The following is a 20319-nucleotide window of genomic DNA, read 5'->3' on the forward strand; positions in this document are numbered from 1 at the left end:
CCTACTACTTTACCAAATTCATTGATCAGCTCTAGTAGTTTTCTGGTAGCATCTTTAGGATTTTCTATGTATAGAATCATGTCATCTGTACACTGTGACAGCTTTACTTCTTCTTTTCCGATTTGGATTCCTTTTATTTCTTTTCCTTCTCTGATTGCTGTGGCTAAAACTTCCAAAACTATGTTGAATAACAGTGGTGAGAGTGGGCAACCTTGTCTTGTTCCTGATCTTAGAGGAAATGGTTTCAGTTTTTCACCATTGAGAATGACGTTGGCTGTAGGTTTGTCATATATGGCCTTTAATATGTTGAGGTTAAGTTCCCTCTACAAAGCTGCGATCTTAACAAGAACCTAGAGGTTACTTACATCCCGCCCATGTGTGTTACTCCCAACTCAAGGGAACCATCATGCCCCTGCTTTCCTTTTACATAGCTTTACTCTCTCTCTCTATGTGCTTAAAAAGCAGATGATTTATTTTAGTTGTTTTTAACTTTATAGAGTGCATTATGCTCTGTGTAATGTTGCCGGACTTACTCTTTGTTCTAGTGCTATACTGCTAGGGTCCATCCAGAGTTGTGCATTGTTGCAGTGCATTCCTTTTAACTGCTAATATTCCACTGTGTGAATACAGTGTAGTTCATCTATCCAATTTCCTGTCGAAGGGCATTTGGGTTTTTTCTAATTGTTAAGGTGTTCTTACCAGGTGTCAGACACTATGATAAGAACCGGGCATACATTATTTCATTTAAGCCCCAGTGCTATAAGACAGGATTTGTCACCATTTTTCTTGGAGAAAACTGAAGCTCACAGACATAAGGTCACTGGCCTGAGATTACAAAGTCAGTAAGAATGTGCTCTACGTGGTGCATCAAATGAAGATGTGAGCATTATCTGCCTTCATTATTAATAAATCTGCCATTATCTGGTATGGGATTGTCCTTGCACTCATGGGGAAAAAGCCTCATCTTATTTTATACAGCTGCATAATAAATAATAATTTCCTGGAACCTATATTATGTCAACGAGTAGAAAAAGTAAAATCCTTCTCTTAGCCCTCCAGAAATATTTCTTAGTTGAATCCCAGAAACCCAATGATCTGACTCACAGTTTAAAATACACACACACACACACACACACACACACACACACACACACACACACACACACACACGAGCATTATGCTCTGTGAAGAACAGGGGATTTTCTTCATAATTTTAATGTAAACACACGAGCCAATTTAATCAACTTCTCTGAAAGCTTCAGCACATGCGAGTCTGCAAAGCATGCTATTTCAATGTGTCAAAGTTAAATAAGTATTTGCTTTAAAGGAAAAAAGAAATTCTCAGTAGAGACTTTTTCTAGAAGCATTTAAAAAGAGCATATATCTAATGGCTTGGATGAAAAGATGATTTGGTAGTGTTATCAGGTATCTGTTGTCCTCAGAGGCAGATAAAATTAGTGTAGATAAAAGTGATTACAAGTGAAGTGGATTAGGTGGGTTGTGATTATAGCATGACATTTACCTGAGGGTGAAAAAAATCGGTTGTCCCATTATACTGACACTGTAAATGATAAATGGATTTTAAAATGTCTAGTTTTCTTTGGAAGTAAAAAATTCAATCCCTGAGCTCATTCACCACCCCTTGAAGAGTCCTAACCACCATATCACAGTAGCCATGGCTGCAGCAGTTCCAGACACTCAGCCAGGTTAAAGTGATTATGTTATTTTTGTCTCAACCTCCTGGGAAGAACCAAAGAACACAACTTTTTCCACTTATGATATTGATTTACATATATGTCATAGTTAAAATTATTTGGGGATGGTGGTGACTGTGTCAGATGTACTTGTGTGATCAGCACCCTTAGGGAATTTGTTCATATTTAGGCAGAACAACACAAAAGAGGTTTGCAGCCTCTGGGATTACAGCTTCTTTGAAGAAAGGGCAGGTAGCTTCAAAGTCACACAAGTGCATTTTATCACCAAGGTAGACTCAGTTTTAGAACAATATAGAAACTACTCATTATTCTCTTTAGCATTTTAATTTAGCATTTTAACCGTGAAATACTTAACACATAGAAAAGCAAACATGTAATGTTATTTGTACATTTTCAAATAATAATAATTAAAGGAACACGCATGTAACCACCACTCGGATTAAGAGATAGAATCTCTGGTCCCATTGTCTTCTATCCAGTAGAAAGAACCACTATTCTGAATTTAATGCCTTTTCATTTCCTTGCTTGCCTTTATTGTTTTACCACATACATATATATAATATATGGCTTAGCTCTGCCTGTTTTTGCACTTTATATGCATGAATCTGTACAGAGGCAGGTACTACCACTTACCTTACTGGTACAACCTTACATTTCATGAGATTCCTCTATCTTGATCTGGGTAGCTATTGGTCATTCATTTTCACTGATATGTAGCATTCCCATCATAAGAATATACCACATTTTTGTTATCCATTACATGTCTGATGGACATTTGGGTTTTATTTCCAAGAGTTTTTTTTTTTGGCCATGTCACCGCTACGAGGCACGCAGGATCTTAGCTCCCTGACCAGGGATGGAACCCATGCCCTGTGCAGTGGAAGCGTGGAGTCTTAACCACTGACTGTCAGGAAAGTCCCATATCTTCAAGAGCTTTAAGAGCACATGTAAACAGTGCTGCTATGGACATTTCAAAATATGCCTGCTGGCACACACGCACAAGAGTTTCTCTAGGGTATACACCTGAGAGTGGAGTTGTTTTCCAAAGTAATTGTACCAGTTTACATCCCTACATTCTGGTAAACATTTCAGTATCATTAGCCTTCTAAATTTTTGCCAATCTTGTGGTGTGAAATGGTAGTTTTTCATATGCATTAGTTATTCATGTTTCCTCTTCAGTCAAGTGGTTGTTTACATCTTTAGCCTGCTTTTCTATGAGTTCTGTCTTTTACTTATTGATTCATAGAATTACTTGATATATTCTGGAAACCCAAGTATTGTTAATTATACGTACTGTAAATATATTCCATCATTTTGTGGCCTTTTACTCTCCTATAGTATATTTTGATAAACAGAAGTTCTTAATGTTAATGTAGTCACAAAAATTAATCATTTTTCTTAAGATTTGCATCCTTTGTGACTTATTCAAAGTTTTCCCCTACCCCATGGTTATAAAGATATTCCCTTTCATTTTCTTCTAACTGATGTGAAGTGTCAGCTCTGTCATATATTGTGGGTCTGTTTTGGGTCTCTCTATTTTGTTCCGTTAGACTAAATCACACTGTCTCAATTACTGAGGTTTTATCATAAGTCTTGGTTACCTGGCAGGCAAAATGGAGCTCACTCTAAAAACATTTTTAGCTTTAAAAACAATATAGGAAAATAGGAACTAGAACTTACTTTGCTCTGGGTTGATGAACTAATCCCGGAATCTCTTTATTAGTTTTAAGTCTTACATTTGAACTGGCACTTTTTTCCTGAAACACATAAACACACATGTAAAAGACAAGATGAGAATCAGCAATTAAACAAGAGCTTAAATTTTCATCAACAAAATGTTAGATTTGTTTGGGAGCCTCTGAGGTTGGGGAGGACAAAAGTCCTTACAAAGATGTCACACAGTACAAGTAGAACTGCCAAATATTTTAACAGGGAACGTTGTCATGAAAAGAGGAATTAATTTTTATAACAGCTATGGCTCCTTTTAGAAAATAACGTGTGAGTAATATTTGATTTTTAGGTGGAGTTACTGAAAACAGTAAGAGAATCAAAGAACAGAAGATTCTAGTGAAAAAGAACAGCAGTAGTACAACCACAGCCATTGTTTGCTTGCCCAGGTTAAGTGATTGTGCATTTTATTTGTGAAAGACAACTGCAGTTACTGACACATAAAGTTTGCATAAGGCCCTAGCAGTGACAGGGACAAGAACATGACTAAAAATAGCCAATATTTTCCATGTATAATGAATATTGAGATTGAATTTAATTAAATTAATGAAACTCAATACTAGCCTGTATTCCAGAAATACTTCTTTGGCTTTTAGCCTGATCTGATTTCTTATTCCCAGGAAACCAGCCACATAGGAAAGAAATACTCTCAAATCTTAAAATACAAGTATATCAGTAAGCACACTGTCTCAATAATTCTACTGCTTTGTGTTTTTACATTATCTTTTTTTTTTTTTTTTTTCCATTCCGCGGGCCTCTCACTGTTGTGGCCTCTCCCAGTGCGGAGCACAGGCTCCGGATGCGCAGGCTCAGCGGCCATGGCTCACGGGCCCAGCCGCTCCGCGCCTTGTGGGATCTTCCCGGACCGGGGCACGAACCCGTGTCCCCTGCATCGGCAGGCGGACTCTCAACCACTGCGCCACCAGGGAAGCCCTACATTATCTTTAAAATAATTTTTAAGGTGCTCTAAAATTTGCTCTCTAAATATACCCCCGAAAATGAAAGGAAGGACTATTCTAAACCTACTTAACAGGTGACTAAATACACTCAAGCAACCTGAGGTGTGGCAATAATTAAAGACCTGGGGTAGGTAGGGGCAAGGAATAAAAACTCCTGTGGGCCGACCCACCATTCTCACCACAGGCAGAGTGATGTGGGATGGCACATAAACAGGCGGTCCCCAAATGAGCTCTTTCAAGAGCTCATTATTTCTCCTAGGATAGCAGAAGCCATGTAAATCAGTGAGACTGCAACGACTTACGTGCCTGGTTGTTTGCTATTTACCATCAAACATGAGCATATCTGTATAACGTCAGTCCTCCAAAATAGAAGGTAATTTTGTTTGTGATCTTCCAGGAGAAGAAACAATCATTACAGTTCTTTTGCAGTCTAGCTTACCTTCTTTACCTCACACTAAACTCGAGAATGTTTTCATGAACATTTAAAAAGTATAAAATATATACTGTTCTCTCTGCTGATGTAGTCAGTGAACAACAGATGAACCACCTTATTTTTTTTACAAAGAAGGCGGGAGAACAATTAGAAAACTTTAATGCACTAAGTCCAGGAGGGCGGGACCCACATCCCTTCTTTACAACTTGGGACAACAGTGCCTGGCTAGGTGCCTGGCACTCCATGGGAGGCACTCATCGAATATTGGTAGAACAAATAAATGATGTCAGCACATAATTAACTTTTCTAAACATAGATAAAAATAGCTCAACTGTAGTCTCTCTGCAGGACTGAAGATGTAGGTTCCCTCCAAATGAGTCATTTTCTCCCTTAAACTTTATGCGTGCTTGGATTAAGCACTGAAAATGGATGTATTTGATGTGACAGAACCTTTTACTTTTTCTCTATTCACATAATTTCCTAAATAGGTATCATTATTTTCCCCATTTTATAAATGAAGAAGCTGAGGCATGGAGAGGTGAAACACTTACTGGGATTCTACAAGTAATAAGTAATAGCGTTGGGATTTGAATCCATGCAGAATGGCCCCAGAGTTCATGCTATTAGCCACTAGGCCAGTAGTCCTCAAAGTTTTTAGTATCAAGACCTCTTACCTACATTCTGCAAATTTTGATACATTTCACTACACAATATGAAAAAAATCACATTTGTTAAAATCAGCATCAATCTCATGAGATAAATCTTTCCTTTTTTTAATTTTAATTTTAATTTTTGGCTGTGCTGCGCAGCATGCGGGATATTAGTTCCCCAGCCAGGGATCGAACCCGCGCCGCCTGCATTGGAAGTGCAGAGTCTTAACCACTGGACCGCCAGGGAAGTCCCTCATGAGAAAAGCCTTGACAAAAGGTGGCAAGCTCATAGTGATGGATACAAGTTTTCCAAAATTCTAATTTTGGTTTAACATTTGAATTTCATGACCAGCAACAAACACTGACAATTGTTTTCTTTGGAGTAACGGGCTCTATTTGGTCATTTTTGAGAAACTGTTTGGCAAATACCCAAGTCTGAATATCCATAATTTGTCTGCCAGGCACTTTTTTTCTACAGTAGAGATGGTGTCCCACAAAAAAACAGCTGCAAGTTCAGCTTGCAACTCAATCAATTGCAGAAGTGCTTTTCCTTGAGATAACGATCTTATTAAAAAATAAAAAGATATCCATCTAAGGTCTAAGAGTTAAAACAATTCAATAATTTCTACTGCTTCATTAAGGACATTCTTTTTTTTAAGAATCAATTTTATTTATTTATGGTTGTGTTGGGTCTTCGTTGCTGCCCACGGGCTTTCTTTAGTTGTGGTGAGCGGGCTTCTCATTGTGGTGGCTTCTCTTGCTGCGGAGCACGGACTCTAGGGCATGTGGGCTTCAGCAGTTGTGGCTCGCAGGCTCTAGAGCGCAGGCTCAGTAGTTGTGGCGCACGGGCCTCAGTAGCTGTGGCTTGCAGGGTGTAGAGCACAAGCTCAGTAGTTGTGGCACATGGGCTTAGTTGCTCCGTGGCATGTGGGATCTTCCCGGACCAGGCATTGAACCCATGTCCCCTGCATTGGCAGGTGGATTCTTAACCACTGCGCCACCAGGGAAGTCCCCATCAAGGGCATTCTTAAGTGAAAATAGAATATATTCTTCCACTATGCTTGGTGGTGGTGACTACTAATAATAACTACTATTAGTACTACTAATAATAGTACTACTATGACTACTAATAAGGTGTGGTGCCAATGCCTGGATTTGTGCTAAGGCACAGGCAGTTTTACCCACCATTGCTTTTGCACCATCAGTACAAATGTCAACAGCTATTTGCCTTCAAAAAGGCAAATAGCTTCTTTATTATTAGGAAAATGACTTTGAAGACTCCCTGAGAATATCTCAGGAACCTCCAGGGCCACACCTGAACTATATATAGTGCCTTTCTATTTCTTTTGCATAGGAAAGAACTTTCAATTATTTAATTGTGGTATACGCTTTAAGGAAAAATATTTAACTGCCTTATTGAGGTAAAATCTATAGTCCATACAATCCCCCCATTATAAATGTATGATTAACTGATTTTAGTAAATTTACAGAGCTGTGCAATTATCACCACAATCCAGTTTTAGAACAGTTAGATCAGCCCCAAAAGTTTCGTCACACCCATTTGTTCTCATCTGTAGGCCTCAGCAACCACAGATCTGCTTTCTGTCTCTACAAATTTGCTTTGTCTAGATTCACATAAATGGAATCATACAATATATAGCCTTTTGCATCTGGCATTTTTCACTTAGCATAATGTTTTTGAGGTTCATCTATACTTCAGCATATTTCAGTGTTTCATTTATTTTAATTGCTAGATAATATTCCAATGTATGGATATACTGTATTTTGTTTATCCATGCATAACTTGATGAACATATGGACTGTTTCCAGTTTGTGGCTATTATGAATAATGCTGCTATGAACATTCGTATACAAGTCTTTGTGTGAACATACATTTTCATTTCTCTTGGGTAGACTCTAAGGAGTAGAACTGCTAGATTATATGACAAGTTTATATTTGACTATTTAAGATGTCACCAAACTGTTTTCCAAAGTGGCTGTGTCATTTTACATTCCCACCAGCAGTGCATGATGGTTCCAGTTTCTCTACCTCCCTGCCAACACTCGGTATTGTCTTTTCAATTACAGTCATTCAAGTGGGTGTCTCATTGTGGGCTTTATTTATTTTACAAATTTTATTTATTTGGATTTGTTCTTACATGTCTTTCTATCAGAACACCTAGCACCTTGCTACATGGGAGCATATATATGCTTACTGGTTCGCTGTATTTACATCAAGAAGTCAGTTTTATATTTGCTTACAAACACCAGTTAACTTCTGCTTTGGGTTTATTTGTTGGGGAAGGAGAAGTTTAAAGAGACCTGTCTTTAAAAAAAGAAACAACAGGGCTTCCCTGGTGGCGCAGTGGTTGGGAGTCCGCCTGCCGATGCAGGGGACGCGGGTTCGTGCCCCGGTCCGGGAAGATCCCACATGCCGCGGAGCGGCTGGGCCCCTGAGCCTGCGCGTCCGGAGCCTGTGCTCCGAAACGGGAGAGGCCACGACAGTGAGAGGCCCACGTACTGAAAAAAGAAAAAAAGAAACAACAAGCAAACAAAACCAAGAAAGTCAAGAGGAAGGATGAGACTGATGGGAGTCTCAGATGGAGCAGATCCAACAAAGAGGGCTGAGAGCCATGCCACATTTGGGGTACTCCAGGAATAGGAAGAGAGAATTAAATTGGGAGATGACGGAAGAGGTAACTAAGATATTATTTCCCTTGGCAAGAAAAAACTATTTTAATGGCGTTTGACACTCATAAAATAAGTACTAAAATAAACTGGGACCAAGTGGGATTAAGATGAAGCCACTGAAAGGGCCCTCAGCAGGCAGTTTGTAGAGCTGTGTTTTTATGATCCATCCATATCGGTATAAGAATCATCTAGGATGCTTGTCAAAATACAGATTCCAAGGCCCTACACCTCCTAAGTGTCAGATTCTGGGATTGCACCCAGGAATCTGCATTTTAAACAAGAGTCCTAGGTGACTCTTAACTCAAAAAAGTTTGAGGACTTTTATTTCAGAGAAAAGGTACCTTTGTGCTTAGAATTCTCCCTCTTGGCCTTCCACACAGCAGTTTTCAAACTGAGCCCTGGGGTTCTGCAGAGCTGCCTCAGGGGTCAGTAGCAAGGTCTCTCAGAGCAACAATCCCTTGAACTGTACATTCAGGGGCTTTCAACTGATGCTGGACAAAAACATCCATTTCTCAAAAATGTTTGCAAACTAATGCCAGGTAGTGACAGGTTTATTTAAACAGCAAATCAAACAACTTCTTTGCCTGCAATTTTATTTCTTTATGAACAGAACACACTTGTCAGTGTCTAGAGTAAACTTATCATTCTCTTCTTAGCTTCTCTCATGTTGAAGACAGTCAAACCAAAATATATTTATTCTGCTGCTTCCAATCCCGGGGGGCATTTCCTAAAGGGAAAGTCAGAATTCCAAGAGAAACTGTCAGCTTCTTTACAAAGTCCTCTTGAACTTCAGCTGCTTAATTCTGAAGGAAGCAACACAACGCATTCAGGGAGTTGAAGAAAGTACCCCACTCCCTGTTGGTGAGGGAAGGAGCTTCTTTCCTCCTATCACTTCTTTGCCTGTGTCATCCCACTGAGTCTGGGTCCTGGGAGGTTCCCAGAGTTGGTCTGGGTTGGAAGTGTGAGGAGGAATTTCATTTTTTTTTCTGGGCCCAACGGCAGGAAGTTCTGTCTTATAAAGAAATCTCAGGGGCCAGATGGATGGAGGAAGCTGGAGGCCTAGAGAAAAATAGTGGGATTTGGAATACTAGCTTCTGGGACCTGTTAATGAGGGGCCACAGAGAGAAAAGATACAAAAGCACTAAATATGAACTCTCAGTGGGTTTTCCTCTATACAAAGACTCTGTGTGTGTGTGCATTTTAACTACTGCATTTCAGAAACTACCTGAAAACTAGAAAAGGTAAATACTTTAACTAGAATTAGGAGATTTTTGGGGGGTACACACACATTTAAAAATAAGAACACGTTCAGCTATAACATAAATAATGAGGAATCATTCCAGCTTCTGGGGAGTGTCCCATACGATATACTCTCTGAGAAAACAATCTCATTTGATGTTTTACAAATTTGTGCGATTTCCTAAGTAGTATTAACACAAGTAGGACACCACCTCCTTCAAATATAAAGTAATAGTATCTTCTATCTTCTGAGTGATGATGATTAGCTGAGCCACATTTATTCTACCAGAATTTCTGGATGTTAGCAAATGGCAAGGCCCAAGCTACGCAATGCAACTGTTGACTTGGGCCCACCGGTACCATGATTACATGAGGTCAACATAATTATAATTACCTGTCCATGGAGATTATTAGAATTATTAGTATTTGTTAGAATTATTTAGTAGTGATGAAATTGGCGTGGAAAGTCTCAGCTTTATGGAAATTCTTTCTATAAATTAAAATATAACCATGTACCTCATTTTATATCAAGTAAATGTTAAGTGGAGCAAATCAGTTTTAAAGCACCGAATATTTTTCACATAGTTGTTTCACAAGGTAGACTGGAAACATTTAAAATAATCTTTAAAAAGTAAACAGAGTTTTAAGAAATTTCTCAGAAAAAATTTCACTGTTTACCAACAAACCTAGAACCAAGTCTTTAAGTTACTATGTCAGGAATTAAAAGAAACAAGCTACATTCACAGAAAGATAGACAAGATAAAAAGGCAGAGGGCTACATACCAGATGAAGGAACAAGATAAAACCCCAGAAAAACAACTAAATGAAGCGGAGATAGGCAACCTTCCAGAAACAGAATTCAGAATAATGATAGTGAAGATGATCCAGGACCTTGGAAAAATACTGGAGGCAAAGACTGAGAAGATGCAAGAAATGTTTAACAAAGACCTAGAAGAATTAAAGAACAAACAAACAGAGATGAACAATACAATAGTGAAATGAAAACTACACTAGAAGGAATCAATAGCAGAAAAACTGAGGCAGAAGAATGGATAAGTGACCTGGAAGACAGAATGGTGGAATTCACTGCTGTGGAACAGAATAAAGAAAAAAGAATGAAAAGAAATGAAGACAGCCTAAGAGACCTCTGGGACAACATTAAACACAACAACATTCACATTATAGGGGTCCCAGAAGGAGAAGAGAGAGAGAAAGGACCCGAGAAAATATTTGAAAAGATTATAGTCGAAAACTTCCCTAACATGGGAAAGGGAATAGCCACGTAAGTCCAGGAAACGCAGCGAGCCCCATACAGGATAAACCCAAGGAGAAACACACTGAGACACATAGTAATCAAACTGGCAAAAATTAAAGACAAAGAAAAATTATTGAAAGCAGCAAGGGAAAAACGAAAAGTAACATACAAGGGAACTCCCACAAGGTTAACAGCTGATTTCTCAGCAGAAACTCTACAAGCCAGAAGGGAGTGGCATGATATACTTAAAGTGATGAAAGGGAAGAACCTACAACCAAGATAACTCTACCCAGCAAGGATCTCATTCAGATTCGATGGAGAAATCAAAAGCTTTACAGTCAAGCAAAAGCTAAGAGAATTCAGCACTACCAAACCAGCTCTAAAACAAATGCTAAAGGAACTTCTCTAAGTGGGAAACAGAAGAGAAGAAAAGGACATACAAAAACAAACCCGAAACAATTAAGAAAATGGTCATAGGAACACACATATCGATAATTACCTTAAACGTGAATGGATTAAATGCTCCAACCAAAAGACACAGGCTTGCTGAATGGATACAAAAACAAGACCCATATATATGCTGTCTACAAGAGACCCATTTCAGACCTAGGGACACATACAGACTGAAAGTGAGGGGATGGAAAAAGATATTACATGCAAATGGAAATCAAAAAAAAGCTGGAGTAGCTATACTCATATCAGATAAAATAGACTTTAAAATAAAGAATGTTACAAGAGACAAGTAAGGACACAACATAATGATCAATGGATCAATCCAAGAAGATATAACAATTATAAATATATATGCACCCAACATAGGAGCACCTCAATACATAAGGCAACTGCTAACAGCTATAAAAGAGGAAATCGATAGTAACACAGTAAGAGTAGGTGACTTTAGCACCTCACTTACACCAATGGACAGATCATCCAAAATGAAAATAAATAAGGAAACAGAAGCTTTAAATGACACAACAGACCAGATAGATTTAATTGATATTTACAGAACATTCCATCCAAAAACAGCAGATTACACTTTCTTCTCAAGGGCACACGGAACATTCTCCAGGACAGATCACATCTTGGGTCACAAATCAAGCCTCAGTAAATTTAAGGAAATTGAAATTATGTCAAGCATCTTCTCTGACCACAGTGCTATGAGATTAGAAATGAATTACAGGGGGAAAAAAGGTAAAAAACACAAACACAAGGAGGCTAAACGATACGTTACTAAATAACCAAGAGATCACTGAAGAAATCAAAGAGGAAATAAAAAAACACCTAGAGACAAATGACAATGAAAACAGGACGATCCAAAACCTATGGGATGCAGCAAAAGCAGTTCTAAGAGGGATGTTTATAGCTATATAAGCCTATCTCGAGAAACAAGAAAAATCTCAAATAACAATCTAACATTACACCTAAAGGAACTAGAGAAAGGAGAACAAACAAAACCCAAAGTTAGCAGAAGGAAAGAAATCATAAAGATCAGAGCAGAAATAAATGAAATAGAAACAAAGAAAACAATAGCAAAGATCAATAAAAGTAAAAGCTGGTTCTTTGAGAAGATAAACAAAATTGATAAACCATCAGCCAGATTCATCAAGATAAAGAGGGAGAGGACTCAAATCAATAAAATTAGAAATGAAAAAGGAGAAGTTACAACAGACACCGCTGAAATACAGAGCATCCTAAGAGACCACTACAAGCAACTCTATGCCAATAAAATGGACAACCTGGAAAAAATGGACAAATTCTTAGAAATGTATAACCTTCCAAGACTGAACCAGGAAGAAACAGAAAATGTGAACAGACCAATCACAGGTAATGAAATTGAAACTGTGATTAAAAATCTTCCAACAAACAAAAGTCCAGGACCAGATGGCTTCACAGGTGAATTCTATCAAACATTTAGAGAAGAACTAACACCCATCCTTCCCAAACTCTTCCAAAAAATTGCAGAGGAGGGAACACTCCCAAACTCATTCTATGAGGCCACCATCACCCTGATACTAAAACCAGACAAAGATACTACAAAAAAAGAAAATTAGAGACCAATATCACTGATGAATATAGATGCAAAAATCCTCAACAAAATACTAGCAAACAGAATCCAACAACAGATTAAAAGGATCATACACCATTATCAAATGGGATTTTTCCCAGGGATTCAAGGATTCTTCAACATACACAAATCAATCAATGTGATACACCATATTAACAAATTGAAGAATAAAACCCAGATGATCATCTCAATAGATGCAGAAAAAGCTTTTGACAATATTCAACATCCATTTACGATAAAAACTCTCCAGAAAGTGGGCATAGAGGGAACCTACCTCAACATAATAAAGGCCATATATGACAAACCCACAGCAAACATCATTCTCAATGGTGAAAAACTGAAAGCATTTCCTTGAAGATCAGGAATGAGACAAGGATGTCCACTCTCACCACTATTATTCAACACAGTTTTGGAAGTCCTACCCATGGCAATCAGAGAAGAAAAAGAAATAAAAGGAATCCAAATTGGAAAAGAAGAAGCAAAACTGTCACTGTTTGCATATGACATGATACTGTACATAGAGAATCCTAAAAATGCCACCAGAAAACTACTAGAGCTAATCAATGAATTTGGTAAAGTTGCAGGATACAAAATTAATGCACAGAAATCTCTTGCAGTCCTATACACTAATGATGAAAAATCTGAAATAGAAATTATGGAAACACTCCCTTTTACCACTACAACAAAAAGAATAAAATACCTAGGAATAAACCTACCTAGGGAGACAAAAGACCTGTATGCCGAAAACTATAAGACACTGATGAAAGAAATTAAAGATGATACCAACAGATGGAGAGATATACCATATTCTTGGATTGGAAGAATCAATATAGTGAAAATGACTATACTACCCAAAGCAATCTACAGATTCAATGCAATCCCTATCAAATTACCTATGGCATTTTTTATGGAAGTAGAACAAATCATCTTAAAATTTGTATGGAGACACAAAAGACCCCAAATAGCCAAAGCAGTCTTGAGAGAAAAAAATGGAGCTGGAGGAATCAGACTCCCTGACTTCAGACTATACTACAAAGCTACAGTAATCAAGACAATATGCTACGGGCACAAAAACAGAAACATAGATCAATGGAACAAGATAGAAAGCCCAGAGATAAACCCACGCACCTATGGTCAATTAATCTATGACAAAGGAGGCAAAGATATACAATGGAGAAAAGACAGTTTCCTCAATAAGTAGTGCTGGGAAAACTGGACAGCTACATGTAAAAGAATGAAATTAGAACACTCCCTAACACCATACACAAAAATAAACTCAAAATGGATTCGAGATCTAAATGTAAGACCAGACGCTATAAAACTCTTACAGGAAAACATAGGAAGAACACTCTTTGACACAAATCACAGCAAGATCTTTTTTGACCCACCTCCTAGAGTAATGGAAATAAAAACAAAAATAAACAAATGGGACCTAATGAAACTTCAAATTTTTGCACAGCAAAGGAAACCATAAACAAGACGAAAAGACAACCCTCAGAATGGGAGAAAATATTTGCAAATGAATCAACGGACAAAGGATTAATCTCCAAAATAATATAAACAGCTCATGCAGCTGAATATTAAAGAAACAAACAACCCAATCCAAAAACGGGCAGACGACCTAAATAGACATTTCTCCAAAGAAGACATACAGATGGCCAAGAAGCACATGAAAAGCTGCTCAACATCACTAATTGTTAGAGAAATGCAAATCAAAACTACAATGAGGTATCACCTCACACGGTGTAGAATGGGCATCATCAGAAAATCTACAAACAACAAATGCTGGAGAGGGTGTGGAGAAAAGGGAACCCTCTTGCACTGTTGGTGGGAATGTAAATTGATACAGCCACTATGGAGAACAGTATGGAGGTTCCTCAAGAAACTAAAAATAGAATTATCATATGATCCAGCAATCCCACTACTGGGCATATACCCAGAGAAAACCATAATTCAAAAAGACACATGCACCCCAATGTTCATTGCAGCACTATATAAAATAGCCAGGTCATGGAAGCAACCTAAATGCCCATCGACAGACGAATGGATAAAGAGGTTGTGGTACATATATACAATGGAATATTACTCAGCCATAAAAAGGAATGAAATTGAGTCATTTGTTGAGACGTGGAGGTATCTAGAGACTGTCATACAGAGTGAAGTAAGTCAGAAAGAGAAAAATAAATATCGTATATTAACGCATGTATGTGGAACCTAGAAAAATGGCACAGATGAACCAGTCTGCAGGACAGAAGTTGAGACTCAGATGTAGAGAACAAACGTATGGACACCGAGGGGGGTAAAACTGCGGTGGGTGTGTGGATGGTGGTGTGCTGATTTGGGCGATTGGGATTGACATGTATACACTGATGTGTATAAAAGTGATGACTAATAAGAACCTGCAGTATAAAAAAACAAAGAAGCAAAAAAACAACTAATACTAAACTTTCTTTGGGTTATTTGTATGGAAATATGTTAATATAAATGTTTCCGACATTACATGAAATTTCTAAAAATCTTATATGTTCTGGTATAATGTTATAAGTCATAATTCTAGTTATTACTTTAAAATGTATATCTCAGAAATAACTAAATTTCCTTGTCAATTGCATTATTATGAACTTTCATGAAATGTTTAACCGTGGTCATTTCTAAGTCTTTTTTCATTTACAGACAGTTCTGGGTGTACTCTGATGCTTTTGCAAAAATGTTCCTATAAAAAGGTTTCATCTTCAAGGAATTCATGGAAAAGACTGACAAGTACAGGTTTCTGGTAACTGACTATACTGGTGAACTGAATGAATAAGCATTTTCAGAATTCTAACAGAAAACTGATGAATTCATAAAAGTGCTAACAAAAGATCAAGATGAAAAAAGAATTAATTACATGGGACTGAGTGAACTGATGAGGATGATTATAATATTTTTGACTTTCTGTTTGAATAAAAAAAAAAATCCCACAAGGACTCAGAGGCAAAAAATATACAAATCAGTTTTCACTGCAAAGTAAAGGAGCTGCTACAGTGGAGGATTACTGGACTGAATGTCAATATTATGACACAGTATGCGTGTGTTTCTTGTTTGGTAATTGCAGTCCTTGTTGCTTTTGTTGTGGTCATCCATTTACAATGCTTGGTGTCAGTTTATTTATCTCTTGTAAAAATAAAATAGAGTGTGTGTGTGTGAGTTGTGGAAAAAAAATAAAAGAAACAAGCTATAATGTTATAAATCACACTGAGAATTATAAGTTAAGGACGTTTTCCACAAGATGATGTACCTCAGGTTTTTCTAATTTTGAAGAACCGTATTCAGTTTTTGGCCAAGATGCCGAAAAGTTAGGACAGGGTAGGTTATGCTGCACTAAAAAACAACCCCTGATATCAGCAGTTTAATAATATACAAGTTTATGTCTTACACCTGCTACATGTCCAGTGCAGGCTGGCAGGAGAGCTCTGCTCATCCTCATCACTCAGGGGCTCAGGCCAGTGGAGGCCACATGTCTACATGTGCTCTCATAATCACCATGGCAGGGGAGGGGAGGATAGAGTTGAGCAAGGTTAAGTGCTCATATTTACTCAGCCAAAGCATGTCACAGGACCACACTAGTCAAGAGACTGGAGAAAGTACAATCCTACTTTTGCGGTACGCAGGCCTCTCGCTGTTGTGGCCTCTCCCGCTGCGGAGCACAGGCTCCAGACGCGCAGGCTCAGCGGCCATGGCTCACGGGCCCAGTCGCTCCGCGGCATGTGTGATCTTCCTGGACCGGGGCACGAACCCGCGTCCTCTGCATCAGCAGGCGGACTCTCAACCACTGCGCCACCAGGGAAGCCCAATCCTACTTTTTTGATTAGAAGGAGCAGAACTGGAATATTTACAAATAACTCTAATGATGACCATAATGTTAATTTTTTTAAAAAAGTATAATTTTCTTAATCAAGAACTACCTAACATTAAACATTGTGATCTTCCTTTCTCAACAGTCTCATGTGTAAATCCATCAAGTACTAAACATGGAAAACAATTATTGAAAGTTCTTGAAATTACTGAAAGGGCCAAAATGCCATGCAGAGTTTAGATTTCAAGACAAAGCTGAAGCTAGTTGGTTAGCTGACATTAATAAATTATGTTAAATGCCACCTAGACACAGTAAGACAGAATAGAGACAAAAATCTGTGGTTTATTCCCCACTCGGAAAACTGCACCGACACCCACACCTACACATCTCTTGATTTTTCCATTTTTCACTTCTCCTCTCTACCCATCAAAGAAAACAAAACACATAGGAATGTGAATCATAATCATTGTGATCCATAATTAGAAGACCAAAGATTTTAAGAATCCAACTATCAATGGATTATGGCCCCTAAAAGATTGCATTTAAGAGCTGACTAGCCCAAAATAAACATGATTTATGCTAGATTTTTCTGGTAGGTAAAAACATAGGCAGAAAAATCAAAATCAAAGTTAACAAAATCTTAGAACAAAGAACTGTATCATCCATCACGCCTTTAATATTTTAACAAATAAAAAGCCATCATTTGTGCAGAATTCCTAACCTTTTCCTGTGGTAAACCAAAATCTTGCAGGTTTTCCTAAGTTGAGAAACTGTAAATGTCAAAGCTAAAAACAAAAACTTTAAATGATCCAGTTTTTCCTACAGGCATGATCCTTTTTCTTGCATTCACTGTGCTAAGCCAGCCAAAAATCAGACTCCAGCCTTCCTGATCTAGCTGGACATACCCAGAACTCTCTTTAATTCCAAATATGTCAGTGTCCAGAAAATCTGGCGTATTAGTTTCCTATTGCTGCTACAGAAAATGAACACAAATTTAGTGGCTTAAAAGAGCACAAATTTATGATCTTACATTTCTGGAGGGCAAGAGTCTAAAAACAGTTCACAGAGCTGCCTTCCTTCTGAGGCTCTAGGAAACAACCTGTTTGCTTTCCGTTTCCAGCTCCTAGACTTCACCTGCATTCCTGGGCTCATGGTCCCTTCATCCATCTTCAAAGCAGCAGTGAAGCATCGTCTCTGCTCTATGACCTCTGCTACTTACACCTTCTTTTTCTAACTCTGACACTCCTGCCTTACTCTTTTTTTTTTTTTTTTTTTTTGGCGGTCCGCGGGCCTCTCACTGTTGTGGCCTCTCCCGTTGCGGAGCACAGGCTCCGGACGCACAGGCTCAGCGGCCATGGCTCATGGGCCCAGCCGCTCCGCGGTATGTGGGATCTTCCCGGACCGGGGCACGAACCCGTGTCCCCTGCATCGGCAGGCGGACTCTCGACCGCTGCGCCACCAGGGAAGCCCTCCTGCCTTACTCTTATAAGGATCCTTGTGATTATATTGGGCCTACTCAAATAATTCAAAATAATTTTTACAGGTCAAGATCCTTAATCTCTTTTCCCATGAAGGTAATATATTTACAGGTTCCATGGATTAGGATGCAGACATCTTTGTGGGGAGGTATTATGCAGCCTACCACTGTTCCCCGTGGCTCCAAAGATTCACACCCATCCCATATGCAAAATACTTCACTCCATCCCTAGGTACCTAAGTCTCAGCCCATTACAGTATCAACTCAAGTCTCAAGTCTTACTTAAATTTCATCAGCTTAAAAGTCCCATTATGTAATTATCTCATTACCTAAATGATCTAAATTACATATGGATGAGACTCTGGGTATAATCTATCCTAGGACACAATTCCTTTCCATCTGTGAACCTGTGGAACTCAGAACAAGATATCTGATCACAAAATACGTGGTGGGACAGACATAAAGTTACAGCTACAGGCGGTCCTATTCAAAAAGGAAGAAAATGGAAGGGAAAAGGGAGTCATCAGTCCCAAGCAATGTCAAAATCCAGCTGTGTGGACTCCATCAGGTTTCAAGGCCTTGGAATCATCCTCTGTGGTTTAAGACTCTGCCCTCTGGGCCTGTGGCTCCATCTTTGTAGTCTTTCTTCCTTTTTATTGAAGGGTAGCACAGGTTTGCAGCTGAGTTGTTTTATCAGACTGTTTCCTGCCTACAGAAGTTTGGGAGTGCAACAACCTTCTTTCATTTCACCCTCTCTCTGTTCTTTTCAGTTCAAAGAAGCAGTATTTCTGTTGGTATAACTTCCTTGAGATCCTCATGGGTCTCCTGTGTATGCCATGGGTATTCACTCCATAGCACAGGATGTTCCTCCACAGATCTTTCCGGAATAATCCTATCTCTATTCCTGGCTTCTGCTGAGATGGCTGAGGGAATTCATGCCTAAATCACATGCCTAATCTATTCAAAGAGACATCTGTGTGATTAAATGCTCTGACTTTTTAAATCCTTTCCAGAAACTAGCAAAATATTGTTCAGCTACACTCTTGGTTTTCTTTCCAGAGCATGCTTTCCAGAGAGTGAACCTCTTAGCTTTAGTGTCTTTTGCAATCTGGACAGGCTGAGAATTTTCCAAATCATCAAGCCCTGGTTCCTTTTTGATTAAGGAACAGCTCTTCCCTCAATTTCTCTCTTTTCTTTTGCATTTTACTATAAGCAGCAAGAGGAAACTAGGCTGTGACTTGAACACTCTGCTTGGAAATCTTAGCTAAATAATCAAGTTCACTGTTTATAAATTCTGCTTGCCACAATGCTGTAGGACACAATTCAGCTAAGCTTTTTGCTACTATATGACAGTGGTCCCCTTTTCTCCAGTTTCAAATAACATCTTCCTTATTTCCTTCTGAACCCTCACCAACAGATTCTTTTTCTTTCTTTTTTTTTTTTTTTTTTTTTTGCAGTACACAGGCCTCTCACTGCTGTGACCTCTCCCGTTGCGGAGCACAGGTTCTGGACGTGCAGGCTCAGCAGCCATGGCTCACGGGCCCAGCCGCTCCGCGGCATGTGGGATCTTCCCGGACCGGGGCACGAACCCGCGTCCCCTGCATCGGCAGGCGGACTCTCAACCACTGCGCCACCAGGGAAGCCCTGCAGTAGATTCTTTAATAACCATATTTCTACTAGCTGTTCAGGGCAATCTTGGCTTTTTCTATTACGCTCTTTAAAATTCTTCTAGTCTCTGTCCACTCTCCAATTTCATAGTCACTTCCACATTTTTAGGTATTTATTACAGCACTGCCATGTTTCAAGGTAAAAAAATCTATATTGGTTTCCTACCACTGCTTAACAAATTACCACAGACTTTTAGATTAAAACATAAATTTGGAGGTCAAAAGTCTTAAATCGGGGAAAAAAAAAAAAAGGGCTTAAATCGGTGTTCAAGTCTTTCTTCCTTCTGGAGGCTCTAGGAGAGTATTTGCTTTCCAGCTTCCAGAGGCTGCTTACCTTGACTCATGGCTCTTTGATCCATTTTCAAAGTCAGCAGCTTAGCATCTCTCTTCCCTGACCTCTGCTTCCATCCTTATATCTTCTGTTTCTAATGCTTATCCTCCTGCATCCCTCTTGTAAGGATCCTTGGGATAATCCAGGATAATCTCTTCACGTCAAGATCCTTAGTTTTATCAAAGTTCCTTTTCCCATGTAGGGGAACATATTCACAGGTTCCAGGGATTAGGGCGTAGCCAAATTGGGAGGCGGGGGGGGGGGGGGGGGGGGG

The 20319-nt window shown here is 38.9% G+C and overlaps 1 protein-coding gene across 2 annotated transcripts in view; it reads right to left on the reverse strand.

Moving 5' to 3' along the window:
- The window catches only part of CUNH1orf21 (chromosome unknown C1orf21 homolog), a 229262-nt gene that overhangs the window by 25919 nt on the left and 183024 nt on the right, over positions 1 to 20319 (reverse strand). For both annotated transcript variants that reach the window (XM_007447104.1, XM_007447103.1), the window contains exon 4: positions 3396 to 3472. In XM_007447104.1, coding sequence (XP_007447166.1) covers positions 3396 to 3472 — 77 coding nt within the window. The remainder of the gene's footprint in view (positions 1 to 3395; positions 3473 to 20319) is intronic.

Source organism: Lipotes vexillifer, unplaced genomic scaffold (assembly GCF_000442215.2).
Source record: "Lipotes vexillifer unplaced genomic scaffold, Lipotes_vexillifer_v1.1 scaffold1577, whole genome shotgun sequence".
Lineage (NCBI taxonomy): Eukaryota > Metazoa > Chordata > Mammalia > Artiodactyla > Lipotidae > Lipotes > Lipotes vexillifer.